Source organism: Nicotiana tabacum, chromosome 24 (genome assembly GCF_000715075.1).
Source record: "Nicotiana tabacum cultivar K326 chromosome 24, ASM71507v2, whole genome shotgun sequence".
Taxonomy (NCBI): Eukaryota; Viridiplantae; Streptophyta; class Magnoliopsida; order Solanales; family Solanaceae; genus Nicotiana; species Nicotiana tabacum.
Genome location: NC_134103.1, coordinates 21,190,978 through 21,218,143, shown reverse-complemented (window position 1 = coordinate 21,218,143; position 27,166 = coordinate 21,190,978). Strand labels below are relative to the sequence as shown.

At 35.4% G+C, this 27,166-nt stretch overlaps 3 protein-coding genes across 5 annotated transcripts; all 3 read right to left on the bottom strand.

The window, feature by feature from the left end:
- Positions 1–1,000: 1,000 nt before the first annotated feature.
- LOC107802125 (uncharacterized) lies at positions 1,001–3,568 on the bottom strand. The gene is made up of 2 exons (XM_016625566.2): positions 2,992–3,568; positions 1,001–1,946 (listed from the first exon to the last, which is right to left on the bottom strand). The coding sequence occupies exons 1-2, from the start codon at positions 3,330–3,332 to the stop codon at positions 1,076–1,078; spliced, it is 1,212 nt and encodes a 403-aa protein (XP_016481052.1). The 5' UTR covers positions 3,333–3,568; the 3' UTR covers positions 1,001–1,075.
- A 6,114-nt stretch (positions 3,569–9,682) lies between these two features.
- LOC107802128 (uncharacterized) lies at positions 9,683–19,725 on the bottom strand. Its single transcript, XM_016625574.2, has 10 exons — positions 19,482–19,725; positions 17,962–18,021; positions 17,547–17,648; positions 16,295–16,371; positions 15,797–15,920; positions 15,377–15,441; positions 14,029–14,098; positions 13,627–13,702; positions 10,839–10,929; positions 9,683–10,204 (listed from the first exon to the last, which is right to left on the bottom strand). The coding sequence occupies exons 1-10, from the start codon at positions 19,693–19,695 to the stop codon at positions 10,076–10,078; spliced, it is 1,008 nt and encodes a 335-aa protein (XP_016481060.1). The 5' UTR covers positions 19,696–19,725; the 3' UTR covers positions 9,683–10,075.
- A 1,379-nt stretch (positions 19,726–21,104) lies between these two features.
- On the bottom strand, positions 21,105–26,930 carry LOC107802130 (uncharacterized). Of its 3 annotated transcripts, XM_016625577.2 has the most exons (8): positions 26,734–26,927; positions 26,400–26,522; positions 25,733–25,831; positions 24,905–24,934; positions 24,605–24,706; positions 24,397–24,504; positions 21,695–21,749; positions 21,105–21,526 (listed from the first exon to the last, which is right to left on the bottom strand). In XM_016625577.2, exons 3-8 carry the CDS (start codon positions 25,822–25,824, stop codon positions 21,473–21,475), a joined length of 441 nt encoding a protein of 146 aa, XP_016481063.1. In that variant the 5' UTR covers positions 25,825–25,831; positions 26,400–26,522; positions 26,734–26,927; the 3' UTR covers positions 21,105–21,472. The 3 variants fall into 3 exon arrangements, with proteins under 3 accessions (XP_016481063.1, XP_016481064.1, XP_016481062.1); XM_016625578.2 differs by lacking the exon at positions 26,400–26,522 and having other exon boundaries at positions 26,796–26,930; XM_016625576.2 differs by lacking the exon at positions 26,400–26,522 and having other exon boundaries at positions 26,734–26,926.
- Between the last annotated feature and the right edge of the window lie 236 nt (positions 26,931–27,166).

Sequence of the window (27,166 nt, the reverse complement as noted above, 5' to 3'; positions counted from 1 at the left end):
CTTTCATCCAAGTCTGCCCAATCCTCAGCTTTCATGGTATCAGGCATTTTGGCATCATCATCTAGTACCTTGTGTAATCCTTGTTGAATGAGCAGATCTCTCATCCTTCTTTGCCATGTTGAGAAACCGCTATCTCCGTTAAATTTTGCTACCTCATACTTTACTCCGGATATTTTTGTTTTTCACCGAGTATAGTACCACCGATAGTGAATAGTATTTCTGTGAACGAGCAGAACCTGTGCTTTGATACCAGTTGTTGGGAATAAACCCCCTACAGAAATAATATTCATAGTAATAAAAGCGGAATAATAACGTAGCATCGAGATACGGTAATAAACAAGAATAAAAGAGTGACAACGACACCGGGATTTTTACGTGGAAAACCCTTTTGAATAAGGGAAAAAATCACGGCCTTGAGACGAGCAATTGATATCACTATAGCAAGGAATTTTACACTTTGTAGGTCCGAGTAAAATACTCCAAAGAATACTATAACACTCAAAAGAAATAACCCTCTTTTGATATTCTCACCTTACTATAATATCACTCACTCTCTATTTTTCTCACGGACTATTTTCTTATACCTTGTCTGTGAAACCTCACTCTTTCTTTCTCTCTTTGTTGGTGTGTATTACAATGAGAGCAAGACATCTATTTATAGTGTTTAGGATTGCTTCATTGATGTCATCAATGATATCATGAGTTTGGCAAGAGTCAAATATTCAATATGAAACCAAAGAAATATTTGCCATAAAATCTTCCTTACTATTCCTTTAGTTGGCTTGACAATTCAAAGCCAAAAGGAAGATGTCTTCCTTACACATGGGATGGACCCATCACGTTGCACGACAACTGCCACTTAACTAACTCTTCTTAACTCTGTTCTCTCTCTAGATCCCTTTCTTTCAAAATCTGCTTTGTACTCTAATTAGGTGAAAGGCTTCCGTTATCATCAATTTGGTTTGTCTCTTTCTTCGTTGCTCACAATTAAGCGAGTGCACCAGCAACCTTCAAATCCTTGGTCCGCCTCTAAGTCAGTAACATCATTCATCAGCTACAATCTGGTATCATACAGTCACTCCCATATGCTCTGAACTTTATCAATGTGCTTGAAATCATAAGTCATCACCAGACTTCTATCCATTCTCCTCAACACAAACCTCTCAACCAACACATAGCAACTGAATCTTCTCCATCCACTACTATTTTCTCTGTACTGCTCAACTTGTTTAATCCTCCCTTGAGTTTTCCATCCACCTCTTTCTTGTTCCCACTTCATTCTTTGAACTATTTCTTCTCTCAATCCCATACTTGTTACTTCTTTTCCATTTTTATCATAGCTTCTAAACCATATTACTCGTTCGACGACATTTTTATCATCCCATGTTGCTTTAGTTCCATCAACTAGGACAACTTCAGTGTCAGGTGCAACATCAACAAGTACTGAATTCCCTTCATTAATGTAGTCATTTTGACAAGTGAAAAATTGCTCCCATCTTTGCTCAAGTGTCATTTCATAGAACATTGATCTCTTCATTTGTTCTTTAAGTAATACTATTCCATCTTTAATAAACATGAAAGGACAATACCATTTCCCTACAACAACAACATCAGAACTTTTACAAGATGGTGTGAAATTGAACTCTGGAAGTTGTTGCCTCAACTCAGCATTGAGGCCTAAAGCATCATCATTTAATTCATAATTTTTAGGAGTTTCGGCACAAAGATGCCAACCTTTTCGCCTTAGAAAGTGCGGTGGGAAACCATCTGGTGCAAGAGACTTAGCGAAAAAGTTACCTTTGGCACTGCAACCTGTATCATATAGACAAATCTGAAACTGCTGATATACCTCCTCTGGATCTAATGGCTTCGGTTTAACGTCTCGTACACATCTGCAGAAACAGCACGTTTGCTTGTCTTCCTCCTTTGAACAAGTAAATGCTTGTCTGCAAAAAGGTCATTCAGAAATTGTAAGATGATATTAATTAGATGAAATCTTAATAACGGAATAAGATTCAACAACAATAACAACAACAGGCCCAGTGAATCCCCACAAGTCAGGTCTTGGGAGGATAGTGTGTACGTACAACCTTATCATACCTTGTGAGGACAGAGAGGTTGTTTCTGATAAACCCTCAGCTAAAGAAAAGATAAAAAGAAGCCGAGGCAAGAAGCAGTAACAACAGCAAGATGGAGATGCAATGGAATAAGATGCAACAACAAAAAATAAAAGATGGAGATTTGAATGTTAAAAAATGGTTCGATGCCCTGTACAGGAGGCGCTGTCCAGTAGATTTCAATCGCTACTCCTGTGGAAAGAGCAAAATGACGTCCTACTAACAAGATACAACAAATCACTCACGAATCTTCTAATGTATGCTCAAAGGAAAATTTCTAGATAACTCTTAAATCTCTCAACCGCCTTTGTAGCAATGTAATGTGAATACAAAAGAGACTTTAGAGGAGTGTGAAATGATAAAGATTCAAAGGAAGAAGTCATGGAAAGTCAGAACTATATGGAAATTCAACTGATGATTTCTTGGGATGGATGTGTCTTACATAGATTGGATACGTCTTTTTGGCTATGTTGCTCGAACTCTCCAAAAAATATTGCCGGATGCGTGCCGGATCCTTCAAAAGTTGCCGACAACAATTTGGAGAGTCCGCGCAACACAGGTTTTCGGAAAATGTTGAGACTTTTCGACAATAGGCACATAAAAAATTTCAATCACTCAATATAAAACCAAACATAAGATTCATTACCTTGGATTTTATCCAGGCAAAGAAATAAACCAGAAAATGAATTTTGCCAGAATCACTTGTTCTGCACTCCAATTAATAGAAGGCAAAAACACAATACTAAGGCTGAACTTTGTTAAGCTGTGTTCTTGTAAATTTTGCAATCAGGAAAAATTTGAATCACATAATGGTTAGTTCGGCGCATTAAGCTCGCGCTATGCGCGGGGTAAATGTGTAAATACAATAACATACCCCTTGCGCTTTCCATGAGGCTTGATAGCATAATAATGATTAGAAGACAATGGCTTATTAAGAACTGGAATGAACATTACATCATCCCTTTGAATTCTCATGTTCTCATCACTACGAATACGAGAGTTCATTCCATCGTTCCATTGGTATCGAACGGTCAGCTTCTTGTTCTGAGGGAAAGGCAGGTCCATGATATCATAATTTTTACAAAGTCCAAAACAACAATAAGTTTCAGATTCCTCATCTTGAATCACTAAGTAACCTGAATTTGGACCTTCAGGAGGTAATGAAAGAGCATCTGGATTCTTTTGGTAGTAAGAAAGAGGCCTTGTTACATACATATTTAGGGAAAAACTGCTAACTGTTTTAAAATCTGTCTGGAAATTGTCTTTTGAAGAAATATATCAAGTTAATAGTCTTCTTTTCCTATTGCCATATGTATGAAGAATAGTCAAGTTCAATTGTAATAAGATAACTAAGGCAACTCATTTGGCCATAGAACCAGCTAAGTCAACATGTTGATAAACCTCTTTTTTTCTTTTTTCTTTTTGCCTTCTGTTAGTCTTAGGTTGACTTTCTGCAGCAATCCATATAGGTGCTACCTTTAGTCCGATGCACACAATTCCCGCTATGTGCGGGGTCCGGAAAAAGGTTGGACTACAAGGGTCTAATGTACGCAGTCTTACCCTGCATTTCTACAAGAGGCCGTTTCCACAACTCGAACCCGTGACCTCCTGGTCACTGGCCTTACCTTTAGTATTTTAAGGAAATATGAGGAATTTACTCCAATTGTGCTCCACATTTTTAGTATTTTAAGGAAATATGAGGAATTTACTCCAATTGTGCTCCACATTTCTTGTGTTGAAGGATATAATGGAAACCATGATCTTGTTTACAATTCAAGCTTTTCTACAAGGACAGCTTGTCATATAGTCAAAGCTGAAAAGAATAATTTCTTGTTTTAGTGGCATTATTGGTCTAATCTGTGTTTCTATTAATCTTAAACCTACCATATAAACGAACATTTTATATGTTTGAAAATCAGCTGGAGATGTTTTTGGAGGCTTAATCAAGAATTTTTAATGCAGGGAAAGCAATTTTTCATTTAAGGGTCCTGCTTATAGTCAACTTGTCTGGCAATTTCTGATTATTAGCAAACCAAGAGAAAATATCTCACCCCTATAACAATTATATTTAGAAAAAGGATATCCAATTGTAACTTAATCTAATCTCTCTTGAGTTTTTATAGTTACTCCATAATTTTACTTTCAGGAGAAATGGGTTGGATCCAGGCTTTGGCATAATGCTGCTCGGTGGGCCGGGCCTGAACCGGACCGGACCGGGCCCGCGGTCCTAACGGGCCTGGTGGGCCTGGTGGGCCGGTCCTGGGTGGGCCGGTCTTGGTGGGCCTCTGAGCCCGTCACGGGCTGGTCTCCATGGTTGAGCCCACGAGCCCGGGACCGTTTGGCCCGGGACCGGCAGGCGGGCCTGGGCCGGTCCTGGCGGGCCTGGCGGGCCCAACGGCTATTTTAAAAAAAAAAAAAAAAAAAAAAAAAATCAAACGGCCATATTTAAAATCTAGCCGTTTGGGCTGAAAATATGACCGTTTTTTAAGTTAAAAAAATGGCCATTTGGCCCCCAAACTTTATTTTAACCCCAAACTTTATATAATTACACTTTTCCCCATTTCTCAACTATAAATACCCCCTCATTCTTTCATTTTTATTCACCAATTCATCAATATCTCTCAATATCTCTCAATCTCTCTCAATCTCTCTACTACAATTACTTAATTTATTGTTGAAATTTCGTGAAAAATTGTGAAGTTGTTGAATTGAAGTTTTCAAGTGTTCAACGATTTTCAATTTTCAAGAAGTTGTTCGGCAATCCGGTAAACTCGTTTCAACTCTTACGTTTTTATAATATATTTTTGTGTGGTTTAGTTTGCATAATTATAATTAATATGGCATTTACTTTGAAAAAAATGTTTGGTAAAGGAAAAGATAAAACCGGTGAAAGTAGTGGCCAACCAACTACCCTTCCCCCGGCTCCCCGACCTAGAAAAGATAAGCAAGTTGAAAGTAGTCGCCAACCTAGACGTCCTCCTCCTTCCGTAATTCTTGATAGTGATCACCCTTGTTTTCAATTTACCGATAGTGAATTTTATCATAATGTTGCACCAGGTGATAGATTAGATGATGAAATTATGAATGCTCTTTATCCTAATGAAACCATCTTAGAAAATAATGAGGAAAATGAGGATGATGATGAAACTCAAGCACCGGATTTAGATGATACACCTACTAGTCCTCTTAATAACCCAAGTGATGCACCGGTCGACCCACCTGTAGAAACTCCTACTTTTAATAGAGAACCTGCTAAACGCTTAGAAACATCATTAGTTTGGAATTTTTTTACTCAAGTAAGAGAAAAAATAAGGCTAAGTGTAAAACTTGTGGGAAATTAATGTCGCATAAATATGTAGGAGACCGTAGCGGCACAGGTAGTTTGACTAGGCACATAAAAACACACCCTAGAGATAAGGCTAGATTTTTTCAAATGAAAGCGCATCTAGAGGGGACAAGTGTAGATTCTGCGATTAACCCTAGTACAGGTTCAAATCTAGTTCAACCAGGAATTAACACTGTCACTGGAGGTATTTTATATTACGATCCAAATAGAGATCGTGAAGAATTAGCAAAGATGATTACTGTTATGTGCTTACCTTATACTTTTGCTTCTAATCCTAATTGGGTTCATTATATTAGAAGAGTGTTTAATCCTACTTATAAAGGTTGGCCTCGCGCAACAGTTAAGAGTGATATTTATAAATTCAAACATGAATATGAACAATATTTGCGTTATTTATTTACTCATATACCTAATCGGATTTCTATTACTACTGATATTGGTAGAAGTGGTAATGATTGTGATTACCTAACTGTTACAAGTCATTGGATAGATGAAGAATGGATAATGCAAAAACGCATAATTGCATATAGAATAATTAATTCGCGTCACACAGGTAAATTTATAGCTAACACTGTTGCAGATATTTGTAGATATTTTTGCTTTAGCGATAAAATAATGGCAATTTCAATGGATAATGCTTCTAGTAACACCAGTGCTATAGGCATGCTTACAACAACACTAAATCCTGCATTTACTAATATTTTCCATGTTAGATGTATTTGTCATATTTATCATTTAATTGTCGGTGATGGTATGCGAATATTAAACATAGAAATTGAAAAGGTTAGAATGGCTCTTAATTGGCTTTTTTATTCAAACCGTAGAAGTAGACTTAGAGAGTATTTTAAAAAATGTGATGAATATGGCCTTAGAGAAAGAAAGGTTCCTAAACCTTGCCCGACTAGATGGAATTGTATGTACGAAAGTTTAGTAGTAGCATATGAATATAGAAACCCAATTAATGCAACGTTTAATTCTCGGGTAGGTGGTGAAGATGATGATGAAATGCTTACCACTCAAGATTGGACTAATGTTAAAATTCTTTTAGATTTTTTAGAACATTTTCAAATTGCAACAAATGCATTTTCTGGGCAATATTATCCTACTATTTCAAACTGTTTAGTTTATATTGCAGCACTATCTGATTTGTTTGTTGAATTTAGTGAGGGTGGGGATATTTATGAACTTGCTATAAATGAAATGAAACAAAAGTTTAAAAAATATTTTTTTCCTATCCCTCCTATTTATGGTCTTGCTGCAATGCTAAATCCTACAATGAAATTGGGAGGTCCTCATTTTTGGTATTCAAATATTTATAAGGCTTTAGATCTTTCAAATGAGGAAATTGCGACACTTGCAGATGCAAAAGCTTCAATTAAGATTAACGCTCAAACAGTTTATAATGCTTATCAACTTGCCTTAGAGCATGCTAGGCCAACTATTCCAACCCCTACTTCGTCTAGCTCACAATCCTCTAAAAGAGTTGCGGGCTTAAAAGCTCTTAAATCTTGGACGGAGTTCAGGGGTCTCAAGGTGAAAATTATGATGAAACTTCACATCTAAATGAGCTTCAAGTTTATTTGTCTCAGGGACTTGAAAAGGAGAATCCAGACGGCTCTTTTGATCTTTTGGAATGGTGGAAGGCAAGGGAAAAACATTTTCCTGTTCTTGCAAGGATGGCTCGGGATATTTTATCAATTCAAGCTTCAACTGTTGCATCAGAGAGCGCTTTCAGTCAAGCAAGACTGCAAATAGGTGATCATAGAGCGTCTATGAGGGATAGCTTGGAAAAATCAGTATTGTTTAGAGATTGGATCCGCTCGGAAAGAAGAAACTTTGGAATTGCAGAAGCACAACCGGCGATAGATGAAGCTTATGAAGAAATGATAGCGGAACTTACGGAGGATTCGGCTTCGCCCGGAAGTGGTGATGAACAAGCTTCTTTTCCACCACCACCAACGCAACCTCCTCCGAACCTTGAAGGATTTATGAGATTTGTTAGAGATAATACATAGAATAATATGTAACTTGTATTTTGGCACATCTTCCTTAGTTTTTTTCCTTCTAATGGTGGTATTAGTACCTTGTTGTGCTCATTCCATTGGGGGAAGGATGACTAAGAAAGATATGTCATTTTTTGGTAATAAAATTTATTGCTTCTACCCATGAGCTTCTTTTCGCAATATTTCTTTGTCTATACTTAGAATTATTTATATGCTACAATATATACATAATATACAATATATATACTACAAGAAAATATATTTATAAGATACAATATATACATAAGATACAATATATATACTACAAGAAAATATATAAGAGAATATATATACATAAGATACAATATAATATACTACAAGAAAATATATTATGCTACAATATATACATAATATACAATATATATACTACAAGAAAATATATAAGAGAATATATATACATAAGATACAATATAATATACTACAAGAAAATATATTATGCTACAATATATACATAATATACAATATATATACTACAAGAAAATATATTTATAAGCTACAATATATACATAAGATACAATATATATACTACAAGAAAATATATAAGAGAATATATATACATAAGATACAATATAATATACTACAAGCAAATATATAAGAGAATATATATACATAAGATACAATATAATATACTACAAGCAAATATATTATGCTACAATATATACATAATATACAATATATATACTACAAGAAAATATATTTATAAGCTACAATATATACATAATATACAATATATATACTACAAGAAAATATATAAGAGAATATATATACATAAGATACAATATATATACTACAAGAAAATATATTATGCTACAATATATACATAATATACAATATATATACTACAAGAAAATATATAAGAGAATATATATACATAAGATACAATATAATATACTACAAGAAAATATATTATGCTACAATATATACATAATATACAATATATATACTACAAGAAAATATATTTATAAGCTACAATATATACATAAGATACAATATATATACTAAAAGAAAATATATAAGAGAATATATATACATAAGATACAATATAATATCAAGAAGTGATATTTATGCATGACAATTTAGTGTTTTACTATTGTTTTGTTATTTTCTTTTTCGTCAAGCACTTTAATAATTAGATATACATATATACTACATATTAATATAGCCATGATACTACAAGAAATTGTCTTTAAAAAAAAAAAAAAAACCCGCTAGGCCCGCGAAGCCCACGAGCCCGGCCCGTTAAGCACAGGACCATGTGGGCTTAGGCCCGTCACGGGCCGGTTCCACCCATTAGGCCCACGAAGACCGGGACCGCCAGGCCCGGGACCGCCAGAGCCCGGGACCACGAAGCCCGGGACCGCGAGGCCCGGCCCGTTAGGCCCACTAAGGCCCGGGCCCGGGACAAAATACAGCCCTATTTGGCAGCGAAGGACCCAAGTTTTTTTTAGCTCAAATCACTTGTGTGTATTCAACACACATATATGCTCCATCCATTTTATTTTATATGACAGTATTTGACTCAGTTATAGAATTTAAGAAAAGAAAGAAAAAGACTTTTGGAACATATCAAAAGTACTCTTAGAACTTATAGGTTAAAACATAATCCGGCATAAGCCCAAGTCCAAAATCACCATCCGGACCTAACGGAATCATTAAAACTCCGATCCAGGGTCAAATACACAAAAGTCAAACTTAGTCAACTCTTCCAACTTAAAGCTTCTTAGTTGAGAATCATTCTTCCAAATCACCTGAAAACCAAATTCGTCATGACATTTCTATAACTATAGGAGCATGTTATTTAGGTTTATAGAAAGTTTAACTTCAAGGAATTTCCAACTATAAAAAAGTTTTCATTCTTTTTGCAAGAAACTAAAAGGAAAAGAGTGTCATAGAAGATGGACGGGAAGGAATAATAAATCATCTCCACTTTAAACCCGTTGACTCCCGGCCAACAGCATCACACTTATTCATCATGCTTCCATGTTAATATCTCCCTTAAGGCAGGCATTTAGGAAGGAATGGAGAAATCCGGAATGAAGAAATCGAATATGAAAGAAGACAATCGCCTCCTTCTGGTTGATCCTTTTTTCGACTACCTCATGGCCCTCTGAGGGCCGCGCCAACTGGAAAATTGTGGCATGCACGAGCAAGTTACAAATAGCATTGTCTAGAGATTAGAAAATAGAAAGCTCTTAGTTTCGACTAACATTGAGCAAAACAACTCTCAGAAGCAAAACAAACACACAAGTTAGATTGACTTCTGAAGCCAATAACTTAGCATTTACAGCTGCCTTTGCAAAGCAGGTATGAGTGATGAATACATATGGTGTACACCATGAATCAATGAAACGCCACGCTAGTGACATGACTTTGTGCATAACTAACAAGCAACAGTAAAAGATGATACATATGCAGCCTCTTTACAGCAGCAACAACACCAGTTCATAAACTAAGCCATCTACTTCATAATCGACACGCCAAACCTGTTCAATCACATTTGAAATGTCCCTCATTTTCTGAAAACTTGCTCCAAGAAGCCTCTTATGTCTTATCGGTGCTCTTCTGCTTCATTACTTCATCTTCCCCCTCCTAGTAGCCCTACTAAACATGTCTTTGATATTTAGGGAGTTGGTCTCCACTTTGGCCTTTTTAGTCTGTCTTTTGCTCTTACTAGTCTTTTCCCGGTCGTCGCTCTTTCCCTGACGATTTGGAAACATAAAAATAGCAATGGTGCACATCGCAAATGAAAAACTGAAGGTAAATAAATTAAGCAGCCTCTTATATACATAGACAAGTTTCATGGCTACCCTTTATGTTTTCCTTCCTACTTTTCCACTCTTATGTGAAGTTGTGAACATGCAAAGCTGCTAATAGAGTATCTATTATATACATCATTGCGGCCGCAATATATTATTTCTCTATTAATGCATGCATCAACAAATACGAATATCTTCTGAAGACTAACTTTATGACAAATTTATCCTTCATCTGCCCAAAAGGAAAAGAAGGAAAAGAAAAAAGATAAAAGAATTTCACTCCCCGCTTCCCTAAACCAAAACTTAGCTCTTCATGCAAATGTAGGCTTCGCCAATTAAATTGCATCAAATATTACAGTAGGCTAAGCCTGGGAGAGAAACACATGCCAGATCGTAAATGTAATATAAGATTCAATTCGATCTTCTCATGATACATTAAGACAAGCATCTTTTTGCATACGGGATGAGATTATTCTTGCACAGTTTATTATCCTTGTTCCCTGCGCCGTATAAGAGAATAACTGCTAATCACCAAGTCATGGGATCAGAGCCAGTTTGATAGTGGCAGTCTCCTTACCTGTTCGTGATTGAAGGACTCAAAACCATTTTCCGTTGGTGATGAATGTATTTCAGAATTTGATGCTTTTGTGTCATCTTGCAAGTCTATGCTGCAAAAATACTCGTAACAACAAAATGGTTAGTAAATTAGAGTAAAACTTGTCAAGAAAAGACATTGGGATTTTTACTATACAACCAGACCATCAACTTAAAATGTATGACGTTAACATCAAGAGGAAGACTTTAACTAGGAACAGGTCCTCTGAACAAGACCAGTCGGCCCCTTCTCTAACCCAGTAAGTCCCTCTGTGCCTTGAAATTCACACAATAACATTTGAGGCTAGCCAAAAAGCATGTGTTGAGACGTAGCAATACTGAATTTTACAACTGGTTTTTGGCGTCAGAAGCACACCCATCCCTGATATCATCTTTAAATATTGATAATGCTTCATCTTCAAATTTTTGTCACAAAGAAAACTATGGTATTATGAAAAGAAACTGGAAGCTGGGTTACTCATTAGAAAATAATTATAAGCAACCTTTAAATGAGGAAGGACGAATGCCACCTTATTAATATCTAATGGCCTATCCTATGAGCAATAAGACAAAAGACAGTACTTTTAAAGGCTTCAAGTATAAAAGATCTGGTTCTCTCAGAATTAATGTGAGTTTAGATAAGAATAAAACATGACAGAAGCAAAGAATCCTATGAACGATATCAACCAGTTGGGATTAAAGCTTTTATTGTTACAATTACAGCATGTATGTTTGTGAATTAGAGACTTGTTTCTCCTCTTAGAGAATTGCGCTATTTAAAGAACCTCTAGTTTTCGAAAACTCGCAAGTCACTTTAAAAGACAAACTATTCAGAATTGGAATAAGATGGTCCAATACAGCTGAATAGGTACGAACGAATTATACAGTCAACCCCAAGTCTTCGACTAGTTTAGTGTTGAGGTTTAGTTGATTGATTGATTTTGTTAGTATTACTGGATTGGTACCCCTAAATCACCACATTCGACCTACACAAAATTCAGGTTCTTTCCCCATGTCACGTCAACTCTTGGGCTCCAAATACTTTCTCCTCGAGGATTGACGTCATTCAAGTGCAGTGTTCTACAAGGCATATTCGTTGAGGCAACGCAATTCTAAGTCACGCTTTACCTAAGAGGTTTGGGCAAAAATACATCAAGTGTATACTTTTTTGGTGAAGTTTTTCCCTTTTGTGTTTCTAGAATCTAGAGTGAGGCACTTTTTCTTAAGCTTTCTTTTTATATTTAAGAACACTTTTGGCAAAGTAGTGGGTTTTTCAAAAGATTGTCCCTCGTTAGAAAAACTATAGAACTTGACCACATGTTTAAGTAACAGATCTTGGACAAATGGCATTCATGCACAAGTGCATGGTTAAGCGGCAAAGGAACTTGGACAAGTGTTTTGTACAGCAACCACTTAAAACACAACACATAGCATGGTTAGATCCACCTCTCATCCCTATGAATAGCCTAGTTATTGCTCCATCATTATACACCAAAAACTACCTAATTATGACTCCATCTTCATACATTCTCTATAGCTTAATTTTCTCCTGCAATCATTTTTCACCAACAAACTCTCAGCTGCTCTTCATTTTTTTCCTAACTTGTTGGTTTGTTATTTAAATCTTATTGTTCATGCTCTCTCCTAGAGGAAGGCTTATTTAATCTTGGGAAAATTTTCACATTATTTCAGCAGTGTGAAAGTTTCTCCTAAACAAGCCTTCCTCTAATGCACTATTTCAGCCTTCCTCTAATGCACTATTTCAGCAGTATGAAAGTTTCCCCAAATTAAACAACCTCCCGTTATGAGGATGCACAAACCGAGAAATTAAAGAACAAACCAGCAAGTAAGAAAAGAAGAGAAGGAAAAGCTAAGATGTAATGATGGCATCACTTATCTTTGTTAAAGATTGATAATGTTGGGTACATGGTTTGGCTATTTATAGAAATGGAAGTGGCTTATAATCATATCATGTGTAATAGGTTAAGTGGTTGCATGTTAACCTCTCTTTCATGTTAGCCACTTGTACAAATTCTTTTGTCACATAATCATGCATTGCATGAATGCCACCTAGATATACTTCCTAGCCACTTGCCCAAGTTCTTCTCAAATTCACTACTTTTTGCCCAAGTTGGCCAACACAAACCTATTTAATTTTTCCTCCTTAATTACACAAAAAGAAAAGAGTAACGAGATTATGAAGTTAGCAAAGTATTTATCTGACTCCTTCCTCCTCTCTCTTTCGACTGCAGCGACCATGCAACATTGATCACCAACAATTGATGACCCCTCTGTTTTCCAGTAGACATCTTGACAATATTTGTTTTCTTACCTTTAAAATTAAACATATTTATAATTTCGTACATCTGAAACGGGATCTCATCCAGCTCCCTTGACTAGTTTTTCTTACGCAGCTATAAGTCAAGTGGAGATCCTCTATTTTCATGAATCCAGTTCTCGATAGTAAATGAAAAGAGTGGCTTATCTCTCATTTGTATTTTGATGTAGAAAGGATATCAAAATATATGGATAGTTGGATGGATTTTTTTGGAAGCTAAATGTGAATTAAACATTATATAACAACGCAGACAGAAGGTAAACTAATGAAATTTTTATAAATCTAAAGAAAGAAAATAAGTACGGAAAGTCGTTTGCACTTTTGCCTTTTAAAATACTGTGCAAAACCATAACCTCTGGTTAACTATACCTAGACAAATAATTTTAAAGATAAATTAGAAAAAACTCAGCCATTTATCAGTTAAAGGAAATACCATAATTTGCTGCAGAGGAGCTTCAACCAAGGCTCGTCCTTCAAGTACTCTCCAATTATTGATACCGCATCTGTTACTGTTCACTTAAAAAGCACTAATTAGTATAATCTTTTAGCTTTCACCGAATTGGTTAAAAAAAATTATTTCCTGGTTCTTTAAAAACCAACGATACATTAAAGAAAAGGGGGTAATGGCCCATTCAACTGATAAGAGATTACTTGAGGAGTTCCTCAAACAAAGAACACGAAAAATGTCTTTCATTTATCACAAGGAGCAAGCTGGCTATGAAAGAACAACACGAAAAATGTCTTTGATTTATCACAAGGACCAGAGCTGGCTATGAGAATTATAACCTGAAAGTGTAAGAATCTTAACAAACTCATTATTCAGAAAGAAACATACATATTTCTTTCTTATCTCGAGCAGCGTAGTTCTTATCCAATGTCAACAAAGTCTTCTTTAATTGGATTACCTACAAATATCTTAAGAGTCAGAATACAGACATAGAAACATGAAAAGGTAATGATGTTGATAGGCATATGAGAGAGTACTCGATTTTTAAAGATGGATAGACCATTGTAGACAACGAAGACTTCACTAGATATAAACAAGACACTACCAACAAATGTACACTTAATTTCCAATAGCCAGTGGTGATATCTTAAAATGGCAGTACCACTGGAAAAACTTTATGTATACCCACTTCTATTAGAGAACCAAATTTACTTGAAGCAAATATCAAGATCAAATCATATTTCTAGAAAGCTTCCTTTTTTCTCTCTTTTGTACTTAAATGAAAAGTGAATTAACAGGAGGAGATTTTCACATTTAATCAAAGACGTACTAGCCATTCCTTTTTCATTGGATTACAGGTGATTGACCCAACAATTGAGAAGCAAACGGATACTGGTAGATGTAGTAGAATATATTTTATATTATGCATAGGATGACATCCATGAAAGTGGCAGACCCATTCTCTTCTCCACTTTCCATATTGTTAAATTCATTCAACCATCCAAATCCAAGCTTTTCCTCTTGTTTCCACAAAAAATCTTCTAATACATATATCTTAACCAAAATATAAAAGAACATCTGTATTACAACAAAAAGTAGAAGTGATTATTAGTTCCTCTTATGTAAGACTCTGGTTGGGTGTTGCCCTTTAGCCTTTAAAAACAAATATGACTTATGTTACACCCAAGCTTATTTTGCCCTATATCGTTTATATTTGGAAAAGTCCAAATCCAAGCTAATGATAACACATCCACTGCAGTTCTAAGCTGTTTCTCTTAGACATGACAAATCATTGCTCAAACCTAACGACTGAGCAGGGAGCAATCGAGTTAAACCATACCAATCAATCCACTTAACTTTACACTGGAAGGATCAGAGTGGCTGCCAGATCATGTGGAAGAAAATTTCTTATATAACTATATGGACTATGCCATAGTTATCATGACTTGTCGGCCATCTTCACAACTCAATGTAGACATAACTAACGAAGATCCATCAACAAGCTAAACTATTACAGGCCATTAATCGGAACAAATTATGAGCTAGCTTTTGATCCGGCTTGCAGATTGGAAAGATCAGATACTGGAGACTCAATCATAACAAAGGGACTATCAAACTTCTAATTCCCAGCAAGTTATGATTTCAACTCTGAATGCTAGAACAAGATCATCACAGCACATAATTCCAAAGTAAATATCCACCCCTATATGTGGGTTTGTAAGGAATGAAATCTGACCTTGAAACATAACCACTTTAGCACCTTCTCATCATTAAGCCTGTAAAACTGTGTCTTTCCAATATCTGTTGACACCAAAAAAGAAAAAAAGGAAACGGATAAGAAGATTAAGCATTAATTAACTTGAAATTTTCAAGTCAAACAACTTGAATTAGCCATTCACCACCAACCCAAAAAGTAAATCATTATAGCTTCAAATGCTTTCTGATTTACACCAAGTTAGATCTACCATTTCCATATGTTTTTTTCTACAATTTATTTGCAAAACAACTTTAAGCCAGATCCTTAACAGAAGGATTTGATGTGAGGTACATGGATAACATCTCTATCTATAGAATACTCCATAAATATGAGATGGCATGCCATCTAGCATTATAAAACAAAATAAAAACTGATTATACTGAGACAGTGTATTATCACCTTTGACATCACAAACCACTTGCATGCAGTTCTCAGCAACAGAAGAAAGATGTTGATATCCAGGATAGCCTACGACATAAGTTATTTCATCCAATTGCCTAAACTTTCCTTGATCATCATTTTTCTGCATTTTGTCAGAATAAACAAAAGCGCAGTTAGAGAACCAGCTAGCCAGTAGCCAAGTGGCAGACAGTTGTCTCTGGTTAATGTTGCATGCAGCAAAAGAACTTCGACCAGCCAAAAGAGAAAGAACATAATCCGAATCTTATGTAGTCATTCAGAGGAAAGAGAGTAATAGAAGTCACCTATTTCAATAGAGTCCTGAAAGTGCTTTACAAGCCCTTTTTAGTAAATAATACATAAATCAACAATATGTGTAACCTACACACGTACAAGCATTACACTTCTCTACTATATGAATTTTAGCTAGCAGCTTCTCTATATAAGAAACTTATTGCAGAGAGATGCATCATTCAGAAATTAGAGATTAATTAATACCTTCATTCTTGCTTCTTCGAAAATAGGTAACAGAACAAAAACTGGATCCACTGGAGTTGCAGTATACAATCGGCCATCTGTTTTGAGAAATAAATGAGAATACAGAAAAGCTAACAAAAAAAGAAACTAAAACTTCCTCTAGAAATCAAGATCAATGGCATTGAAAGTTTTAAAGAGCAGAAGACAAACCAACAGGCTTCTCTATCAAGAGCATGAAAGGTAAAGTATAAGCATACCAGTTATCCTAAGCATGAAATTAAATCAACATCTAGTAAGCAAAAGAAAGATTCCGCAATATGCATTAAACATCATATCAGAACACGGTTCATTCAGAATTTACAAATAGGGCCACTAGTAAACTCTTTTTTCCTGACAGCCACTAAACTCGAGTTTAGTTCATATGTGCAACTCTTCTACTATTCTCTCTGTTCCATTTTATTGACGTGGGTCGACGTCCACGAAGCATATGAGAAAAATGTTTAAATGAATTATTACAAGTATTGACTTCTGGAGAGAAGAATGTAAATAATACCTTTCTCCAAGATATTTAAAATAATAGTTTGAAATGTAAAAAACAAAGAAGTTGGTTGAACCGAATGAAGAGTGTTTTTCCATATTAGAAAAGGAGTCATTATTTTCCAGTGACAAGTAATTGTTTTGAAATCTAAAATAATCAAAGGGAAGTGCACACAAGGATCAGAACCCTCAATCTTGCTCGTTTGAGACATTGCAGGTGGAATCACAGCAAGACATAGAAGAACCATGTCTATACAGCAAAGCCCAAGTTGGACGTGTAGTAGGGCAATTCATTGGACTGTGTCAAAAATAAATGAGATAGGCCAAACACCTAACCTGTATCCAGGTAGAACTAAAAATTTTAAATTTTTTTTTTGATAGGCAAATTTTTTAGATTATTTCAGAGAGGTAGTTTTAATCCTCCTTGCAGGTTGATTCAAATTTCTACAATGCTTCATGAGAGGTAGTCTTAATCCTCCTACTGCATCCTCATCAATCTTTCGCATGGAAGAATGAAGCACAAAAAGAAAATTAAACTTGAGATTTAAAAAAAAAGAAGATGTTTTTATTTTCAATTCTAACACTTATTCTATGAAGTGAAGCCACTGTCAAGGACTAGATATTTCCTCTAACGCTTATCATTTGGATTATCGAGACAACTAATGGACAACGATGGAAATGTAGACTTATCAACTTTTGAAAGGGTTATTTAGATCAAGCTCAGCCAAACTTTTACCTTCACATACATAATCCCCAAGGAACCAAGACCCATAAGATTGCTTGAACCAGTGAAGTTCTTGAAGAGATCCATCAACACAAACGTAACATGTTGCATTGCCTGTCACAGAGGCGAATCCAAAAACATTATGTCCGTCAATCTAATGTTATTGCAGTATTAAGACAACCTTAGTCACATAACCAGTTCCCAAAAGATAGTTTGACAACCAACAGAAGGTTAGAGCATGGTTAACAAAAAATAAGCCGTAATAATATCGATACATCCACCAATAACAATGTCTCAATCCACTATAATGAAAGCATTATCACCCAAAGAAAAACAGTAAAACAAGTAAGCATAATGAAAGGCAACATCTTAGAAAAATAAAGATACAATTAAATAAGACGGTGGTATGAGAAGTGCAGGAATTTACCCGATTTGGGATGTTGGAGAGATAATAGCTGCCCTACCGTGTTCCCATCCTTTGAAGGTTCTGCAATGTTAAGCTGAGTTACAGTTTGTAAAATATAAAATAAAAATGTTAAACTGATCATATTGCAGTAAAGTTAGTAGAGATTCTGGATCTGTAGTCTAGGAGATTGACATATCATCATCATCAAGGACCAATGACGCAGTAAGAGAGATGTAAAGATGATTTTTTTTTTTTTTTTTTTTTGCAAGATGAGTTTTTTTTTTTCTTTTCAGAATCAAGATTTGACGATACGATAGGTCTATCAGTTTAAAGACATATCCGGAAGGACCAACAAGTCATAAAATCTTGGATATTAGTGTTCATCCTTGGGAGATGAATCTTACATTTAGCTACTGATATCTTAAAGCAAGAGTAATTTTACATGCTTAAGACACTCCTTTTAGATCGGAGGCATATCCCAAGATTTGAACTTTATGGGTCCGAGTTCAAAATTCTACCACAATTCATTTGATTTATTGGGCTCAAAATCAATTATTTGTACTTATTTATTGAATTTTTTACCACAAATACGGGGGCCAAGACAAACCCATACCTTACACTCTATATCCGTCCTTGCTTTACAACTTGTTTGGATTGTTGTTGCATTTCGTTTCATAATGTATCGTATTGTATTATACTGTATTGTATTGTTTGATGAATACAACATTTGGATAGCGTTTAATAATATAATGCACCAACAATATGAAGAATAAACTTGCAATATTACTAAGAAAAAATAGGATACATAGTAAAATTATTATATAAAAGAGCAGGATAAAAGATAAAATATGATTATTATTTAATAATAAGGAAGGGCAAGATGAGACAACAAAGCAAGGTAACGACGCCACCACATCAAATCTGTCATTCCATAAAGTCACACTTTTCGTCGTAACCTGGGGCGAAGCTACGCGCTACCAAGGGTGGTCAACTGACCGCCCTTCGCCGGAAAATTATACTGCATATAAGGTAAAATATTACTTGTTATTGATTAAAAATAGACTTTGAACACCCTTACATAGCCCACTGGCAAAGGTTTGAACACCCTTGTTGAATTTTCTGGCTTCGCCACTGGTCGTAACGTAACGACAGATTTAACGATACGATACGGTAAAATTTAAGTAACAATCAAAGCAAATATTGTATTTAAGGTAACAATACAATACAATACAATAAGCAACAACCATCCAAACAAGTTGTTAGATTCCAAATGGATGAATATATTCAAATAAAAGCAATATAACACAAATAATGTACTCAATATTCCCATCAAATTAAGGCAAAGCATATTTCTTAGGGCGCAAATTATTCAATCAAGATACAAAAATTAAGAACCATAGTACCCAATCGAAAGTTTCTACCTTTTCTGCTAACAATACATAAAGAAGATGTAATATGTAAGTCTGAAATATCAAAAAAAAAAAAAAAAAAGGAGCGGCAAGAGAAAAGAGACACAAATTAAACTTGAACTAAGGAAGTACCTGGTGCAATAAGAATACGAGCTTCATCGATACCCTCACACCAAGCCATGGAACCCTTTCTCACACAAGCAAAACCTCTAGGAGTTGAAGGAGTGAAACTTACTAGTGGATGGAGGGGAGCAAGTTTGCAGCCGACGGAAAGAGGAGAGATTTTGCAGAAATTTGGAATTGGCGCCGAAATCGGTCGGGATTTTGGTGCGAATGTCAAGTCCATTCGTCACCCTAGTAAATGGTTACTAGTGGTCAATAAAGTATAAACTATTCTACATAAAAAGTGATTTTTTTTCTTTCTTTTTAATTATCATTTAATTTAATGAATGACTAATAAAGGATTTTATTAATGAGTATTAATTTAATCTAATTAAAATGATTGATACTCTGTTGTAGGGGTACTTATCGGGCAGATAATTACGTTTAACGGTTCGGCTTAACGGTTATCGGATTATAAATGTGGTAATCCGCTAGCCATTCATAAGACAACGCGGATTGGTATCGGATTAACAATTATCGAGCGGCTTATCGGCTAAACCAAATAGAATTTTTTTGAACAATCATTCAATCAATACCAAACAGTTTCAAATCAATACCAAATTTTTAATACCATCTAAGATCTAACCAAACAGTATTTTTTAATTGAAGAGTCTTCAAGACTACTCGTATTGTCATACACGTATTAACCAAATTTTTAATATCATCAAGACTACTCATACAGACATACACGTATTAATCATTGAGATTTCGATTTTTCGGTTTCTCAGTTCAAGAGAGAGACAAAACTGACGACTTCTCTGTCTCTAGTGGATGCGGACATTTGAGAATTAGAAAATACAAATTAGGGATTTAGCCATTTAGGGTTTCAATAGTACTTTTATATACATAAGGGTAAAAGTGTAAATATAAAAAAAAATAGCGGGTTAACGGTTTACCCGATAAAAAAATTGAGTAATCCGCCCCCAAACCGTTAATTATAAAATCTCAATCCGTTCGTCATCCATTACCCCGATAATCCGATACCAATAAGCCATCGGTTCGATTCGGTTAACGGTTTCCGTTCGGTTCGGTTTTAAACACCCTTACTATGTAGTTGTACATAACCAAAGTAGTGAACATTCCCAGACTTGCAAAAGAACATTGGAGTGTTTAGGTTGGAATAAAAGGGTCTTTTAACACTTGAATTTCTATCTTATTTCGTACTATATAGTTTTTTTGAGTCGCATATTTTTCCTGCCTTTAGTTTTTATGTTATTTCATGCTATACAATTTGTTTTCTTTGTGGGATCTTTTCCCGCGAGAGTTAATCTCGTGATATAACAGTTCGATTGTAACATAGTTTTGGTATTACTTCTATTAACCTTTTTATTAAAGGCACTTCGATAAATATAGGATTTATACCGGAGTTCCTTTTTGGGGGGAATTTTTTATTACAAAGTGTTTAAACAAGTAACTATGAGAACAATTAAATAGAGTACCGAAGGAAGGAACTTTCACATGTAGGAAGAAAAATTACTGATCCTGCCTTGTTGACAATTTTCCATGGAAGACAACTTTTTGCTCTAATTTATTAGGAAAAAAAGCAAATTTAAAATGTCCATGTTATTGTATCTCAACAATATACAACCTTCATAGAGACACACAGTTAGGCTTTAGCATTGACCTCAAATATATTAGTCAAATAGGTTGTATGGTTCCAATTCCACTGTTTACGAGCCATCGGTCAGTCAGTAATAAGCACAAGAAAACTAATGCAGTCGTTCTGATACCTAATGCAGTATCCAAAACTTCTAAAAAAACTGATGGAAATTTTAATCAACCACCCCTCCTCTTCCACAGATGATCTTTTTTAAAGGAACAGATAGAGAAGTCCTTTATAGAACATTTGCACATCCACCATTTTGATGGATAGAGAATTAGCTTAGTCTTCATTTTTCACTTTTTGGTGGTCCTCGTCTCTGTAAATCCCCTCTCCTTTACCAATATACAACATGTACACCTTAGTAAGCTGGTTCTGCCGGAAGCTGGAGCAGCTCACGTATCCCTTCATGAACCTGCATTCAAGTTTTTTCACAAAATATGCATCAGTTAGTGTAATTTCATCAGGAAGATAAAAGAACGCTCCGGTTTATCTCTCACAACTTGATATTATGTGCGTCCTTGAGAGCTCCGAAGCACATGTTTATGAGGAAGAAGGAAAGGAGAAAAATTAACCCACATACCATCTTGATCTGGGCCTTAATTGATGCAATTAGACGTGTATATTCCTCTATTTGCCTGCACATTTAATTGCAAAAAAATCAACATTCAGTGTAAGGCAAGAAACATGACTTAAAATAATGCTCGCCAGAGTATTTCCGCTTGAACATGGGAAAATGAAGTCATAAAACATGCCAGAGAAGGTTATTCTCTTCCTTGAGTGTGAAAAGCTCAAACACATAACTCCTTCTTATCTTTTTCATCCATAGCAGTCTGGTTAAAGCTTAGACGAGTTTGAAAACAAAAACATAGATTGAACAAAATGAATTGCAGCCAGTTAGTTGAATGATACAAACAATAACTACACCTCAGCCTCAAACAAGTAGGAATTGGCTATATGAATTTTCACGGATCATGATTCTCAATTTAAACTCATCTCAAGCCAATATTATACAAAATAAAAATAAAAGGCTTAATACATATGCAGCCCCTTAAACTTGGCAGAAAATTTCACTTAGACACTTTAACTAAAGGTGTGACCTATTGAACACTTGAACTAATCTAAAAATGTGTCAATTGAACATAATGTGCAGTTATGGCACAGTGAGTGTTTTTCACCTCCTTTGAGAGAGTGAGTATGCTTCATATTTTCCTGAAATCACTTTTTTATCCAGAGATGTACTAGGCTTTCCTCTCCCTACATTCTTTCTGCCCCCCTAATTCATTCTTTGGCCGGATAATCCAACACCAACGAAAGCCATTTTTTCCGGTAATATAACCCGTTTTTTCCAACCGCTAAATCACTTGGAAAATCTATAAAAATCTAGCCACCAAACCATAACAAGTGCATAAGTGAATTATGGATGATTTCAAATTCTAAAGAAGAAAAAGAGAAAAAATTGAATGTTGAATTTTCCTTCAAAATTCTCTGTACAATTCATTTTCAGCCCACGTATCTTGTAACTTGCAGTATCTCAAAATTTATCTTCCCTATGACTCTCACCTAGAAACCTCTCTACGTTGAAAGTCATGAAGATCCCCACTTCATGAATTATAGAACCTTAAATACGGACACAAAAGAGAGAAAAAACCAGAGAAGACTGAAACAAAAAATAGCACGAAGGGAACATGGAGAGAAGATGCAAGTAACGGTCGTCACAGCCAGAGAAATGGTGGAAGAAACCGTCTCCTTCGTTGTAACGCCAGTCGCGGACAAAACTGAAACGGAACGTCAAACTTTAACTCAAAGTCAACCCACTGTTGGCATTCTTTCTTCTAGCTCAAATACGCCGTCCTCGTATGTGGTTTTGGTGCAATATGTGTTATTTTGATTATTCATAAAAGGGCGTCTGTCAAAGCTGAAGGGAGGATAGTAACAACAACAACAACAACAACAACAACAAACCCACTGTAATCCCACAAGTGTGGTCTGAGAAGGGAAGCGTGTACGCTGACCTTACCCCTACCTTATGAAGATAGAGAGGCTATTTCCGGTAGACCCTCGGCCGAGGATAGTGATTTCTGTATACTTGTTTTAGGGCAGGCGCCAATTTCCAGTTGTTTTGATTTCGCCGCCAATCGTGATTTCAATTGAATTTATTAACGCAAAGACAGTTTTTTGTGCATTTTGTGCTCTTGCCGGAGTAGGAGACCAACCCCAGTGGTCGGACTTTAATTTTTACTAGTTGCTGATGTGTCTTCTTTTTATTTGTCACTTTGCCATGCCAACTGCTGTGAATCTCACGCGTTCTGATGTTTTGGCTGAGTTGAAAAAGGTGTTCAATTGACATATTTTTAGCTTAGTTCAAGTGTTCAATAGGTTACACCTTAAGTTAAAGTGTCTGTGGAATTTTCTGACAAGTTTAAGGGGCCGCATATGTATTCAGCCAAAATAAAAAGTACCAAAAGTTCTCTATATTTCTACTAGCATATAGATCTCTGACAAGGCTAAAGGAGACCTAGGAAGCATAGGATCTAAAATAAACATACTAACATGAATATCTCCCAACTAACTGGCATCGCCTATATAGATTTTTTTCTTCATTGTGTCCTATCTTTCACTAAGTCTGCATGCATTTCAAGAGACAGTAAGTCGTCCGAGACAACTTCCTTGTGATTTTAGGTTTATCTCGTCCCATTTTAACACCTTCACTCAACATTATTTCACACCTATGAATCGGTGCTCTTAAGGAGCTTGGGCTACTCAACTGATAGGACTAGGGGCTTGCAACGCAGGACATGGCCGAACCATCTCAAGCGAACTTCTTTTATTTTATCCTCGATATGTGCTATTAGTTGAATTATGCTGTCAGTAAACTTTAAAGCTGGTTATTCATGAAATGTAGCTTTAACTGTACTGTACTGTACAAATCTCAGAATTCTGCAAACTTCCCCATCTCCATTTATTCAAGTGACTCACTTGCCAGTAATTGGTTTTAGGAAAGAGATCCAACCTATTTCTTATCAGTAAAAAAGAGATCCTCACTATACATCATAAGGAGAAACTCCATGAGGGGTTTGATCTATTATTAAGATGACCAATTCATTGAATTCTTGTATTTTATCATCATCAGTTCTTCTCCAAATCTTAAGAACAGGAGACGGATTTATCATGTGACCAAGTTATACTTTACACAATTATCTAGATTTTGAAAGAAACAGTAACTGAATTTATGCCCTCAAACTTAAATAAAACACTAACGGTGGAATCACAAGTTAGAAGTACCTGGCTAATCTCTCCTCCCTTGCTGATATATACTTTAGAGCTTCCGACCAAGTGAACTCTACATGAAATCCAAGTCCGACGTCGACAAATATGCGCGTTGTATCTGGCCTGTCGAGCATGTTCAAATGATAGCAGACATCACTTGCTTTTGATTTATTTTTCTCAGAAAATTGCTTCCAACATTAAAATAAAGCTAACAAAGACTTACACATCAGCTTGCATGTATACTTCAGAGCCAAGATTAACCAGCGTCCTCATATTAGTTACACTGTTTTTCTCCAAATTCTCTATATTGCTTCTTAAATCTGAGCTAAAAGAAGGTAGTCAAGAAAACTGAACAGACCTCATTCCAACGTCAAAGTTCAGATAAACAATTAAACAATTTAACCCATATAGCTGCAAGTAAATACATCAAAAAGTCCAAACGACTGAAATAATGATCCAACTAAATTTCCATAACTGTGTTATATAACAATATAATACGAGTATAATAACAAGGGAAGGATACAAAATCTTTTGCTGTTCAAAGACCTTGTCCCTGCAGCCAACAAGTTAAAGGAAACAAAATAAACCAAGTTATGCCATCGTAAGATTATTTGCATGAAAGAAAATAAGATTCCCTGGATATTTCCTCAAGTAACATGTTTTTCCTACATCTGCCAGCAAGAACTAGCCAGATTCGTATGATGACGACTCAAGGGCTTCAAGCTCCTGGTTATGATAATTAAACTTAAATATGTATAGATCTTTTATCATATGCAGGTAACTTTAGTATTTTGGATATAAACCATTCCATTACTTTCTATGCAACAGTTTGGACATCACTGTTCCCCATAAGGGGTAATTTGTCTACTGATCAGTTTGCTAATTGCAGAGTTTATTCCAACACATTGCCTTCATACATTAAGATGCTAAAACTTTTTAACACAACATTGCGGGATTAAGCCTCAAATTGATGAACAAAATTTAACCATGACTAGAATAACACCTAGTTTTTCCTCGTTCTACTGCACAATTTGACCATTAATTTGGAAAATAAGTTTTTACAAAAGCAGCCATAATTAATACTATGATTGATGGAGGAGCAAGCTAAATAAGTTTAAGGAAACCACCATAATAGGAATCTACTAGAATATACTTTAAATATAGGTCATCAAAGATCCTTTTCTGTTAATATGAAAAGTGAAATGTTCAGCCGAAAAACTTCTTTGTCATTCAAGGATAGGGATCAAATAGAAATGCAGTAAATGGTGTGAAAGGAAGTAATTAGAGATATATGACACAGAAAATGATTTCAGGAAAACCGAGGAAACTAGAATGAGATATTTGTTACAACCGTTCAGCAATTGCATGAACAAGATCTGGTTTCAGACGGCGATCAACAAACTCCTCAAATCTCCTTACTTTCTCATGTTTAATAGTGTCCATTGCAATCCTGATACAAGATAAAATTGTGCAAGAAAAAACTTAAGCATCGCATCAAAGATAGAGCAGAACAAATTAAGAAATGAGACTCACACATCCGGAGACAGTGAAATAGTCACAGTTAGAACCCTAATTTTCACTCATTAGAGTCTAAAACGAAGGGTATTTCTCTTCCCTCCTTCCTTCAACCATTCCTCTGTTTTTTTTTTCTTCTTTTTTTTAATGGCAGGTGGTGTCCGGACCAGTTTACGGCTCCTTGATTATTGCTATCTATTACTTCCCACCAGCACAGGTACCGGAAAACTCTGCCACTAAAGCTTATGACCTTAGGTAGATGGGAAGAAATTCACCTATTGTTCTTTTTGCATCTGGTAGGATTTGAACTTGAGACCTTATGGTTCTCCAATGTTTATTTTCTTTCTTCCACTTTTTAATTTTCTTTCGAATAATAGTGGTGTTCCAGTGACGGAGCCAGAATTTTGGTTAAGGGGTGTCAAAATATATAAAAGTAAACATACTAGGAAATTAAGGGAAGTCAATACATAATATATATACATATAATTTATTTTTTTACCTACCTACACAGTGTATGTTTTCCGCGTTCCTATAAGGTGGCTCCGCCAGTGTGGTGTTCAGGCCACCTCGATTACTCCATTGCCAATTGCTAAGCTACATCCATGGTTGCTTCTCTCTTTTCTCTCCTTTTTCCGAAATTTGTTTGTTTATAAAATGTTTTCAAATCATGGAATCAGAATAAAACAAATTTAGTAAAACATACAAAATTATATTTTTTGGCTTCTCACTCGTTCAAAAACCCTCCCTTCCATTACCATAACGAAACATAGCTACAGCAACAAAAAAAAAGGAAATATACATTAAAAAAAAAGGAAGCAGAAATTAAGTTGAATTTACCAGAAATGAGGCAACTGTATTTAAGTCAGCCAGAGAAATTGAGGCAACTGTTTAGTATTCACCTAGGGTTTCTGTGGAATGAATGAAGTCTGTTGCGTAGTCAGAGACCGATTCCGACGAGAAGAGAGCTTTGGACATTCACTCGTCGCCTTCACAATTTATTCATCTCGAGTTTAGGCTACTGCTTCCCGGGCTAAAGTAGTGTTTTTATTTTTTATTATTAAATTGAAAAACTAATGAGTTTTTTTTATTGACTTATTAGGCGTTTGGATAAGAAAAAAATATAATTTTTAAAAAACAAATTGGAGTTAAGTTGAAAAAAGTTGAAATTCAAAATTGTGTTTGAATATATATTTTTCTTGAAAATTTATTATAAGTTTATGAAGAAAAATGAATTTTTACATGAAAATATGGTAAAAGCCACATTTTCAAA